At 39.5% G+C, this 13693-nt stretch overlaps 1 protein-coding gene across 1 annotated transcript; it reads left to right on the top strand.

Moving 5' to 3' along the window:
- Nucleotides 1-13096: 13096 nt before the first annotated feature.
- On the top strand, nt 13097-13596 carry LOC143613345 (universal stress protein PHOS32-like). The gene is made up of 2 exons (XM_077087073.1): nt 13097-13353; nt 13457-13596. The coding sequence occupies exons 1-2, from the start codon at nt 13179-13181 to the stop codon at nt 13594-13596; spliced, it is 315 nt and encodes a 104-aa protein (XP_076943188.1). The 5' UTR covers nt 13097-13178.
- Nucleotides 13597-13693: the final 97 nt, after the last annotated feature.

The following is a 13693-nucleotide window of genomic DNA, read 5'->3' as shown; positions in this document are numbered from 1 at the left end:
ATTACATATTTGAATTTTTACATGAAGCATTTTCTAAGCTGTGCTGCGTTCCACGCGCGCGGTATCTTTTTTCCATTCAAATCTTTTAAAGTGTACGCGCCTTTCCCCAATTCTTCTGAGATTTGATAAGGTCCTTCCCAATTGGGGGACATTTTTCCTGAGGGTATTGCGCGGCTAGCTTCATTGTTTCGAAGGACAAAATCATTTTTCTTGAAGTGGCATTCTTTAACGCGCTGATTATAATATTTTTCCAGCTTTTTCTTGTATTTGGCTTCATTGATGATAGCCGCTTCTCTGCGCCCTTCAAGCAAGTTGAGGTCCAATCTTCTTTCGCGCTCGTTATCAGTCTTGCTCATCATGAGTGCCCTATGGGATGGGCATCCAATTTCTGCTGGGATCATAGCCTCTGTCCCATAGGTTAGGCTGAACGGGGATTCGCCATTGCTAGTTTTGCTTAATGTCCTGTGCGCCCACAGGACATTAGGTAACTCTTCGACCCAAGAATGGGATTCTCCCTCCAACCTTTTCTTCAGCCCATTTAACAAACTTTGATTCGCGCGCTCCACTTGGCCATTTCCCTGAGGGTGGTAGACCGAAATGAAGATTTGGTTGATGTGCAATTCTTTGAGCCAGCTGGATATCTTCCTGTCAGTGAATTGTTTGCCATTGTCGCTCACAATTTCCATAGGAAGGCCAAAACGGCAAATGATGTGGCTCCAGATAAATTGCTTCACCGCCTCAGATGTGATTTTTGCTAGTGGCTTGGCCTCAACCCATTTTGTGAAATAGTCTACCGCCACTACCAAAAATTTCACTCGCCATTGCGCTTGCGGCAGGGGCCCCACAATATCAATGGCCCATTTGTGGAAAGGCCATGCGGAGGTCACTGGAATCAAGTTGTTCTTTGGCCGCATGGTGTTTGGCGCGTAGCTCTGACATGCCTTGCATTTTTGTATTTCTTTTAGCGCATCCAAGTACATGCCTGGCCAATAGTAGCCTGAGCTCATTGCCTTGGCAACCACCATGCGCGGGCCAGCGTGTATTCCGCAGATTCCTTCGTGAATCTCCCTAATCACATAGCTTGCTTCTTCAGCATCCAGGCATTTCATGAGCGGTCCAAGATAAGAGCGTCGATATAATGTACCATCAAGTAGTTCATAGTTCTGCGCCTTGTGTCTTATCTTTCTCGCCTGTGCGCGATCGTCCGGTAACTTCCCCTCCTTCAGGAATTCCATTATTGGGGTTATCCAGGATGAAGGGGTTGTATGAATTACAAGGACAGATTGCGTTTGCACTGACGGGTTGCTCATCACTTCCACCCTGACATCTTTGCCAAAGTGATCAAAATTAGTTGATGCCATCTTACTCAACGCGTCAGCGGACTTGTTTTCGCTGCGCGAGATGTGTATGATTTTGAAGAAGTCAAACTGCTCAACGAGCTTTTTTGCCTGCTCTAGATATAGAGGCATGGTGTTCTCCTTGGCATCATAAAGGCCATTGACCTGTGCAGCTACCAAGTAAGAATCAACATGGGCCTCTAGCCTTTTAACTCCAAACTTGCGCGCAATGCGCAGACCAGCCAGCAGGGCTTCATACTCAGCCTCATTGTTGGTACTCTTGAAGTCCAACCTAATAGCATAAGTATATTCATGATTATCAGGGTCCACCAGTTTGAGGCCTGCGCCGGACCCTTCGCTGTTGGAGGCTCCATCAGTGAATAGCCTCCAAACATCTTCTTCATCATTTGCTCGCGGAGGGTCTACCTCGCGCTGAGCTTCTTCAATCTTTCCCTCTGGGATTTCCGTGATGAAATCCGCTAAAACTTGACCCTTTATTGCTGGACGGGGCTTATAGGTGATCGTGTGTTCACCTAATTCCAGCGCCCACTTTGTCAGCCTTCCGGAGAGCGCGGGGCGTCGCAAGACTTGCTGGATGTTGTAACCTGTCAGAACTTCAATAGGATGACCATTGAAGTATCTATGAAGCTTGCGCGACGCGTGTGTTAGTGACAAAACTAACTTTTCCATGATGGAATAGCGCGTCTCAAGGTCTGTCAGCACCCGACTCACATAGTATATTGGCGTTTGGATCCCCTTGCGATCCACCAATAATACTGCGCCGATGGCGCGGTCTCCAGCTGACAAGTACAATGTAAGGGTTTCGCCAGGAAGTGGAGCTGTGAGCGCGGGCAGCTTTATGAGACATTCTTTTATCTCACTGAAAGCTTGCTCAGCCTCAGGCGTCCACTTGAATTGGCTCTTCTTCAAGCAGTTCCTCAAAGTGTTAACGAATGGAGTAGATTTGCTGGCATGGTTCGCTAGGAACCTGTTGATTGACACCAATCTACCATTCAGCTTCTGAACCTCTTTAATGGTGGATGGTGAAGGCATGTCAAGGATGGCTTCCACCTTTTCAGGATTCACCTTGAAACCATCCTTAGTGACCATTACACCAAGTAATTTCCCCTCTTCCGCGCCGAAAGTACATTTGCTCGGGTTGAGCTTCATGTTGACTTCCGTTAAGCGCTGAAGAGTTTCCTCGATGTCTTTGAGCATTTGTCTCTCCTCCTTGCTCTTGATCACCAAATCATCAACGTAGACTTCTAGATTTCTTCCGATTTGTTCACTGAAAACCGAATCCATAAGTCTCTGATAAGTGGCGCCCGCATTCTTTAAACCAAAGGGCATTTTTGTGTAACAAAAAACACCCTTGTCGGTTCTGAAGGCAGTCTTGTCTTCGTCTTGTGGTGCCATTTGAATCTGGTGATAGCCTTTGTAGGCATCCAGGAAAAATTTGAGCTTGAATGGCGCCACGGAGTCCACCTTTGCGTCGATGTTTGGGAGGGGGTAACAGTCTTTCGGACATGCTTTGTTGAGGTCCTTGAATTCAATACACATCCTCCATGACCCGTTGCTTTTCTTTACCATCACAGGATTGGCTACCCACGTCTGGTATCGGATCGGGCGGATGATGTTTGCGCGCAACAGGTCCTCAACTTGCTCATTCATGGCCTTCGCCTTTTCATCCCCCATGATTCTCTTTTTCTGAGCAATTGGCTCCATCGACTTGAACGTGTTAAGAGAATGTTGCGCCAAGTCTCGCGGGACCCCAGTCATATCGGAGTGTTGCCACGCGAAGACCGACGTGTATTTTGTGAGCAACCTTTTCATTCTCAATCTCGTTTCGTCTGAAATGGTAGCGCCAATTGTGACCGTTTGCTCTGGGAATTTTGGGTTTAAAATCCACTTCTCTGGCGCATTGTCCGCCATTGGAAGTTTCATTCTCCCTTCCCGCGGCGTACTTGTCACTGCGCACAAACGATCGTGGTAAACAAATGTTACGCCTGTTGGTGTAGGGAACCCCAATGCGCCGTGCGCTGGCGACGGTATAGCATTAAATTGGGCAATCGTTCCCCTACCCAGGATCATATTGTGGCATGACGTGGTGGGCAAGACCAAGAAGTTGACAACTTCGGCTCGCTTGTGCTCATCATCCCCCATAGTTAGTTCAAACTGAATTTGACCTAGGGGATGGATGATTTCATTTGAAACACCACAGATTGGTGCGTTCACCATCTCGAGCCGCGCTTGGTCTGCCGGGTCTAACTTTCTGAAACATTGCTCATACATAATGTCAGATTCGCTTCCAGTGTCCACCAGGACCTTTGACACTTCGTAATGAGCAATGTGTGTGGTGATGACGAGAGGGCTGCTGATTGAAGGGCCTCCCCTGATTCTTGGGAAGATAACTTGCTGCTCGCGCCAATCTCCGCTGATTTGCGCGCTTCTCTTTTTTGACGTCTGCCCTTGTCGTCCCCCCTCAGCCACACAGATTCTTTTGTATTTCTTGCTGGCAGAGGCTCCTTCCGGTTGCTCATATTCTATTCTTTGGTTTTTCACCAAGTGAGCCAGCCTGCCTGATTTTACATCCTTCTCGATCGCATCCTTTAAATGATGGCATGCGTCGGTGTTGTGGCCCGGGGACCTGTGAAATTCACAATATTTGCCACTGTTTTGCGGTCCCTTGTAGTGTAGTTGCTTGGGGGGCTTGAATTGGACATTCTCAGTACTTAACACCTGTGAAGGTGTTTTAGTGAGGGGAGTCCATATTCTTGGCAGAGGTCTGCTAAGATCTCTGCCGCCCTCCCTCTTGTCACCCTCCCCGCGATTACGAACATCTTTTTGGGGCTGGGGTGAGCTTGGTTGCGTTTGCTTTTCTGCGGAAGAAAAACTTGTTGGTTGTAACCTGGACCATACAGAGTTCTGTTTGGCCCTCTTCTCTTTGCTGCGCGGTGATTCAGCCTGATGCGCTCTTTCTCTTGCCCTATCTTGGGCAATCTGTTTTTCATTTCTCGCGAAGACTCGCGATGCTTCCATCAGTTTTTGCCCAAGTGGTGGGCATACCATCTCTGCTTACGAGAGCTCGGCGGAGTTGATCACTGCGCGCGCCTTGTATAAAAGCCACGCGCAGGAGTTGCTCGGTTATACCCCCGATTGCCAGAGACTCCTGATTGAAACGAGTGATGTAGTCCTCAATCGTTTCATCATTCCTGCGCACGCAGTGCATGATGTCATCAGGATCGCGCGTGTGTCTGCGCTGCTGTACGAAGTGGGCTTGGAACTTTTCCAATAGTTCCTCGAACCCATCAATTTGCCCAGTTGGCAAGCTCTCGAACCAGACACGCGCCGCGCCCGTAAGGCAGCGGGCAAACATGTGACACCATGTTGGCATCGTCCAGCTCTCCAGGTTTCCCGTGTTATAGAAACCTTGCAAAAAGTCATCTGGATCTGTTGTGCCATCATATTTGCCCAGACCACTTGGCATCTTGGTCTTGTGCTGGATGGGGGGCCTTAGCGATGCGCTCAGTAAATTTTGAGTGCTTCACTAAGATGGCCGGCCTGTACGGCGTGGTTACGTCCACTTGCCCCCTCACTGGCGGGCTGTACGGCATGTGCAGATCCAGATCTGCTCTGGCTCCATGCGCCATGTTCACAGGCGCGCGGAGTTGTGAGCCTCCTGCATGAGTATCTCGCGTCTTCCTCATGCTATGCACTTCTTCATCACTGAACTCAGTGTGTGCAGTTGTGAACAGAATGTCCGTCTTCCGGCGCGCGCGGCCTTTTTGTAGTCTGCTTATCAAACGCTTGCCTTTGTGTTTGGTCGGCTAGCTTTTTCTGTTTGACCATTTCATTGTACTTTTCCATTAGACGCCGCTGCTCGTTTATGAGCCATTCATTCGGATCATTTGTTTCTTCTTCTGGACCCATTGGTCCTTTCAGTTTCGCGCCGGCAAGATTTTGTAACGTGAGATCGTCTGGAGGAGTTTCAGTCTGGCCGTGAGGGGTTGTGATGAAGGGACGGTTACTGGTGGCGCGCGTAGAATCACGCGGCACCCTCAGAAACTGCTGTCCCTCATTGACACCCTCACGTTCAATATCCTCCAGAGCTTGATCAGCGTTACGAACGCCAGAAACCATGGTGATTGATTTTTTTTATGTAGATCTGATGAGATCTGATTGCCGTTTGTAACAGTGGATGGCGCCAATGAAGAAACGTGGATCTACTCGCTGGTAGCAGATCTACTTTCCTCGGGTTTCGATTGTACTATTTCACCGATGGTTCTTCTGGATCTGTGTTCTTCCACCTCCAAAATGAACAACGCCGTTAACTTACCCCTCAGAAAGGGACAGAGGGGTCCTCTTTGGGGTAACCCTCCGGCGTGAGAATAAGTATATGGTGGAGAAGATAATAATGTCAGAGTAAGGGAATCTCAAGAGTATTGCTTAATAGCTGAATACTGTATGATTGTGTGACTGTGTGTTTGTATGTAACTGACTGTGAGTGAATGTAATTCAATATGATTGAATGTGATATCACTGCCTGTAACTGTCAATGATTGAGTATGAATGTGTCCATCAAAGTGGAGTTGATGCTGTATTTATAGTGCTAGGGTTTCCACTGATTGGGCTCAACCTCGTTGGCCTCCTCCAATCGCACTGCGCCACGTGTCCTCTGGGACACCTGGCGCTTTCTCGTTGGTTGTAATCACGTGGTAGCACATGTGTCATGCTGAGTTGTCGACCTTTCATTTGGCAGCTGTCAACATCAGCATATTCTTACTCCTTAAAAAGATGCCTTTTGGAAGGTTGTCTGACGTGCACAATCAAGGTTGCCCTAATCCTGATTTGGATAAGGACGAGGTCGATTATGTGCATGTGTGATATGCGCCAATCCTGAGGATGCGCGAGGTCTTCTCTTTATTCTCACGCGCAGATATTTCATGCGCAGATGTGATATGCACGAGCATGTGATATGCGCCACGCGCTGATGCGCCGCGCGCATATGTGATGCGCGAGCATATGTGTGCCTGGGCATATGATGCCTAAGCATGTTTTGTATGCGCCATGCGCATAGGTTTTGGCTTTGTGCCTTCATAATGTCTTTATCTTGTGGGTTGACCCGCCTTGCTCGGTGTTGAGGCGGGTACATACCTCTTCAATCATTTTGCTCGAATCAATGATCTATTGTGTTTTCTAATTCATCACATAGATGACTATTATATGTTCGTGTGTTACAAGTTTGTCAAATTTCTTGTTTGAAAATCTAAATTTGTAATAAATGCTTAAATCATAGTATCACACCTAGGGGAGAGTAACTCATGGTTCCAAACCGTCAGAATCGGGAACCGAAACCGAGCTGCAAGATCTGAACCGTATTATTATATTTTAGATCTCGTCCTAGTTTTAAAATTTGGGTGAAAATGGTTCCCGGTTCGGTTCCGGTTAAATAATCGGGTTGAGTTTAAACTTTAAATATAATGTTTAAAACCCTATTTATATAGCGGCATTCCGACTTCCAGGTACGGGCGACCATCCACATTTTCACTTTCTCGATCATATACAATCCCTATCCAATATCATATGCGATAATCATCTTCCACTGTCCTAAATATGTTTTAAGATATAGTTGTTTTTTATAATATCTTAAGAATTCTAAATCTAATCCATTCTCAAGCCCCTTCATTCAAATATAGTATGGTGATATCATAATGTTTTATCATATAAATTATCTTTTGTTTTGTGCACCTTTTAATAGTTCATACTATGATAATGACCCGTGTTAGACACAGGTGGAAAAAAAAATGAAAATGCCATATTTATTTTAAAAAAGAATATTATACTTGAACTATAACACATTACATAGTTATTTTAATTCAAATATAAAATTCAACATTCAAGATATAGAAAAATATTACAAAAGAATTTAAATTTTTCTGTAACATCAAAAGTAAATACTTTAATGAACCGGATTTTTTGCAACAATTATATCTATCTATGTTATTAATATCACCAATATCACCAACGATTAACGCAACGACTTCGAAAGCAGATGATAAGTTATAAGTCCCGGCATCATATTGTCTTGTTCCAATAATACGAAACTTAAATCCATTTGTAGATTTTGTTGAAAACAATCTCATATCATCCAATAAGTTTGAACCAAACGATTCTGTGAATCTAACACCATCTTCAGATAATTAATTATATCCTTTTTTTTGAGCAACGGCCGCTGCTTTAGACTCACTATAACAAAATAACAATACATACATTAAAAAACTTAAATGAATTGAATAATAAGAAAAGTTATCAATTTTTTTAAAATACCTAAAAACACGTTGATGATTTAAAATCTCGTTTTCAGCGTCGTAGATATAGAGTTGAACAAACTAAGGTTACGACCATCTAACAGAAGAAGACTTCCCAAACGTTCTCTTTATCATATTGTGAACGTTTGGCTTGATGCAGGAATATTTTGCAAAGTGTTGAAGATTTATTAATTGTTACAGTTTACATATTAGAAATTCAACTGTAACAATGTGAAATGAACATACCACGGACACAAGGGGCGAATAAAGAATAACTTGAATGTGTATTTGATTTTGGAATAGGAGAAAGACCATGAATATTATATTGATAAGTATCACCGACTATATTAGAATAACCTGTATTAAAAATGTGAATGTTAAAGCAACAAACTTAAATGATATTTCCAATGTATGGAATAAATAAATACATACTTGGGACAGTGTTACCAACAACAGGATATGGGATGTAGATACATGAATATCCATTAGAAGACATAATTGGTGTAGCTTGATAAGTCATGGAGTGTGTATTCTTTGAAATATAAGACAATGGTAACCATTGAGATTTAACTACATGTGAAAACATACTATTCTATTAAATATATACATAATAGCATTATTCATTACAAAATAAATTATAATAGAGATATCTTTTTGTATTGGGTTGTACAGTTTAAAAAATAAATACAAACCATTTGGGTTGTACTTGTTTTGAGAAGATGTAGATCCTTCCAGTTTCCGCTTCTTTGATAGTGTAGACATCTTTGCACGCTATATCTTTAAAATTCAAAATACAATTATAAAATATCATTCAAAATTTTTAAAACAAATAATGTGTGCACACTTGTGTCAAGTGTTATAAATGTCATTCAAAAACAAAAACCACGTTTCACACTACCTAATTATGATTCTGGTGTCATACATTTGAATTGGAGAAGAAAAATCACAATAAAAGTTTATTAATTTATTAAACCACTCGCTTATCTCTCTTATTAGGGCGCTTTTTACATTTGTCATTTCTAATACTGTGAATATATATTTTTGGATTTTAGTTTAGTTTATTGTAAGGAAGTTTGTAACATACTTAGACCTATTTTAGCCTATTTATGCTCATTTTTGGGTAAAACATTGAATGAATCATCTACTTAATGTTTTATATTGTTCGATTGTGTTCATTTAAGCGTGTTAATTTATACTCGTTTACGTTTGTTCATGCATGTTCATTTATTGCGTACCTTTGTAAAATTATGTGTGTATACGTTTCGTTTATGTTAATGAACTGTTTATAATGGCAATTTAGGATAAATCCAACAAAGAAGGGGTAGTTGATGTAAGTGACGATGATGGTTGATGCATGAGATGGGATATTTACGATGGTGGGTGGAAATCGGAAGGTGACCGGTGATAGAGAGGATAGACCGGCGATGGAGAGTATGTAGAGAAGAGAAATTAAATTAGGATATAATCATGAAAGGATTTCACAAATAATAGAGATGTTATCCGTTTTAGGGCTTTCCGAGTTTGGTGAGTCCCATGGCCCATGAAAGTTATTGTTTGATGATGAAAGAGTTTCGCAAATGAATGAGATTTTATAATCTGTTTAAGCGTTATCCGGATTTGATGAGAACCATGACCCACTTATTTTTTATTATTATTTTAAAAATCAAGTAATATGGTAGCTCGATAGAAGGAAGGGAGGGGTGGGGGACGAGAGAGTAAGATTTTCAGTAAGTATTTATCTAACTAATACTCAAAGTTATAGTTCATACTTCAGTTTTTGAAACTTTTAGTTAATAAGACCTTTTACAATTTAAATCGGACAAAACATAACTACAAAATCTTTTAATAAATAGCCAATTTAAACATTTTTTTTACAATCAAATGTTTCTATTAAAAATACTCCAAACCTTGCATATAGCGTAACACTTTTGTTGGTTCCGTAAAGATCTGTGATGGTTGAGATTGTCGCGGATACAAAACATTCAATTAAAAAATTAACCAAATTTTCCTGATGTATAGGCAATCAAGAAAACTGCATAAGTAAATATATAACCTACACACACCGAAACCAAAAACATAAGGTATTTTGTCGGCATCGGTTTGGTACGTGACACAAAATGGCTATATCCTTGATTCTTATCCTAATGGTAAGTGTAAAAACAAAAAAAAATCTCTTATGCTTAACATGTCTTCTTTTTTCTCAAATAATTTTTTTCTCAATAACTTGGTCTTGTAGTAAAGGTATAAGTCTTGAGTCAAATGATTATGAATTCTAGTCTTATTTAAAATATGAGTTGAAAGGTGAAAAAAAAAGAATTAATTATTAAAAAAATCCTGATAAATTTGAAGGAAAACATTTACTATATTAAATTGCAACATATATCTCGAGGTTTGAACAAAACCGAAACGTTCTCAAAAATATATTTTGGTCACACTTGAAAATTAAACGTAACGATTTTACTTAAAAAAAGGAATAAACGTTTCTCATTTTTAGGCTTATAAAAAAGTAAAAGAGTACTTAAAATTCACTCAAAACTTCCTTCTATTCCACGTGCCCTTTGTCCGTCCGTCCATGTTCTACCATATATTCTAGCCAGCTTTGAGAGTTGAAATTCACTTTTTCACCGTCATTTTTACACACGGTTATGGCGGTTATGGCTGTAAATGAATCGAACTGAACAAACATAAACACGGCATTTCCTATGTTTGTTAAGGTAATAATGTGTTCACGAATAATTACCGAACGATATTTTATGGACGTGCTCGTTAATTAAGGAAATGAATGTGTTCATGAACGGTTCATGAACACAAATAAAATCGATAAAGCCTAGAGATTGAAGCCGATGCATTCATCAATGTGAATAATGAAAGCTTGTAAACGAATTAAACGAACACAAACAAGGGCATGTTCGTGTTCGCTCATTTAACTTTAAACGAGCACGACAGTTGATCGAACAAATATTTATGTTCATGTTCGTTAATTTAAAAATGAACATTTAGTGTTTGTTTATGTCCGTTTGTTTAAAATAATTGTTCATTTTAGATTGACTTTGACATTAAGAAATTACTGAGACTTTTTTTGATTTTTAGTAAAATCCATTCTGATTATTCCGATATTTTAGGACTTATTTGTTTGTCGTATAAAAAAACTTTTTGAATTACCGGTAGAAAGAGATTTCCCTAATGACAAAGCTTTTAACGACGCCCCATATCCTTTCCTTTTCCAAATATTTTATAACTGAACAAAGATAAACGAACATAAATGAGCATATTATGCATATATGAACTTATGTAAATGAACACAAACATAAACGAACATAAATGAAAACACTTAAATGAAAACAAATTAACAAATATAAGCATTTAAGTAAATGACTCATCGGTTAATACTTAGTTATTTTCTATCACTACATAAACAAACATAAATAATTAGACATAAATGAACGTAAACGATATGATCATGAACTTAATGAACGAACGGAACATGTGTTCGTGTTTGTTCGCTTAATTAAACAAACACAATTTTTTTTGTTCATGTTCGTTTGTTTATTAAAGAAATGAACATAAATGAACTTTCCGTCGGATGGTTTTACGAACAGTTCACCAAACATTTGGTTTGTTTACAGGCCTACACACGGTGTTTAAGATTCTAAACATGGTATTTTAAGTTTTAAACATGGTGTTTTAATTCATGTACAAGGTATTGTACATGACGCATTAAATATGCACTTAGTTTTAAGCATTTGTAAATTGTGTTTTATGTGTTGTACATGATGTTTTAATCTTCTGTAACAGGAACATGGTGTATGAATTCAATCTGGTATAACATTTCTTCACTTATTTGTTATTAGCCAAGTTTAACCGTTCATTATTTTAGAAGTTTGTGTTTGTGATAAATCGGTGGATTTGGCTTGTCACCACATGTGTGACGAGTTGTTTGATTTTTTATTATTACTTTAATATATAACCAAGCATTTTAGCTCCACCTCAACTGTCACACCATCATTTTATCATATCACATCACATGTTTTAGAGTCTAAAATGACAACCCCCTTCCCCTGGCGCTCGAGGCAGGGGTGGTCCACCTATTGCATAAGACTATCCGCTATGGAAAGGGGCTTCAAAGCCCCTCCACCGTGACACGTAAGCGCCACGTAAGCATCGCGGCATCAAAGCCCCAACAAAGACGTCTCACTATGGTTCAATGCCCAAAGGCGTCGCTATATATATATGTGTGGTGTGCATATGTATGTGTGTGTGAGAGAGTGGAGCTTCAACCGCGCTGGCCGTATCAAACAATCCCACCCTCGCTGCCCAGCCTTCAACGGCCCCCCACTGTGGTGTTTGTCGCCCACCGCGCCCCAAAAAACCCACCATCAGCGCCCCATAGCGAATAGTCTAAGTGATAGGCTTTTTTCTTTTCTATTTTTCTCACATTTCATTCTTACCACAATGATGGTCTAAGTCGACGAGTGGCATAAACACCCCTATAAAACACTAAAAATATTGCATTGATCAATTTTAATTTTCAAAAAAAATAAAAATGATTAATATATTTCTTTTCAAACATATTTAATTTTCCATCAAATTGATTAATAAAACTGATCAATTTTAAATATATTAATATATTTAAAATTTGCTATTATATCAATCTTAACTATATTTTTAATGCAGAAATTATCAAAATCTCCTTTACTTGAAAATTCTTTCCTTTGTTATATATTAACATCTTTGTATATATATTTTCTAGATTAAATTACATTTTTTTTCATTTAATTTTGTGCTAATCAAACTCATTTTCGCAAAAAGTCGTTTAATTGAAAACTTCATTTAATTCTATCATTTGCATTAATCTCCATCAAAGACGCATATGCTATGCACATCAATGGATAACAATGAAAGCAAGTTTTCAAACAATTTGAATAAAGGACTTTGAATGCTATGCACATCAAAGGATAGCAATCAAAGCAAGTTTTCAAACGATTTGAATAAAGTACTTTGAGTGAAAGTAAAATAGTCTTTTGAGTGAAAGTAAAATTTTTAAGTGATCTAGTCTATAATATAGCAACTAATTTAACGACTAGAACTGATGTGGTGATAAATTTGTAATTAATCGGAGTTGCTTTCGTTGTAAGAGGTTACAAAAACCTATAATTAACATATTATATGAAAGTCGAGTCACCTAATTAAGACAAACAAGATTTAAGTCACCAATGAGTACAAAAATTGAAACTTTATTACCTTTTATACCTAGTTTTTATTTGCGTACACGTATTTCTTACTTTCGGATATATTACGTAAACAACTACTAAGATAAAATTATAAAACTAATAATAATAATAATTCTTAATTAACGCGTGCCAGTTAATTGCGTGTGTGTCTCTATATCAAATTATTCTATTCTCATCTTATATATTATAAAAAAACCAAAAAAGTAAGACATCCCATTTGGGAAGTGCTCTCTGGTTTTTCACTTTTTCTAAACTCTCATCAAACCCTTAAAGATCTGTTGTTGTAAAAGTTTTGAATCTCGATGGTGAAGGATCGTAAGGTGGGTATAGCCATGGATTTCTCAAGCAGCAGCAAAGTTGCCTTGCAATGGGCGATCGATAACTTAGCTGACAAAGGAGACACGTTTTACATCATCCATATCAAGTCTTCTTCCGACAACGAGTCTAAGAACAAACTTTGGGAGACTGATGGCTCTCGTAACCTCGATCTCTTACTTATTATTATTATTATAACTTGTTCTGTTTTTTTTTTTTTTTTTGGTGAGTATAATAATTGGCTTGGTTTCGTGTACGAGGTTAGCGTTGATCCCGTTGGTGGAGTTTCGTGAGCCGCAAGTTATGGCCAAGTATGATCTGAAGACAGATATTGATGTTCTTGATATTCTGGATACTGGAGCTAGACAAAAAGAGGTGCTGCTTTTTATTTTTAATTATTCTTGATTTAAACTTATATGACTATATCTGTTCCTGATTGCAAATCGATTATTAGGACCGGGTGTAGTGGGGCGCTTTTAACACCCCTTAAATCCCCCCCCCC

Source organism: Bidens hawaiensis, unplaced genomic scaffold (assembly GCF_021521415.1).
Source record: "Bidens hawaiensis isolate Kalapana, Puna unplaced genomic scaffold, B.hawaiensis_p1.1 tig00037179_1, whole genome shotgun sequence".
In the NCBI taxonomy this organism is placed as follows: domain Eukaryota; kingdom Viridiplantae; phylum Streptophyta; class Magnoliopsida; order Asterales; family Asteraceae; genus Bidens; species Bidens hawaiensis.
This window is presented reverse-complemented; position numbering and strand designations above follow the sequence as displayed.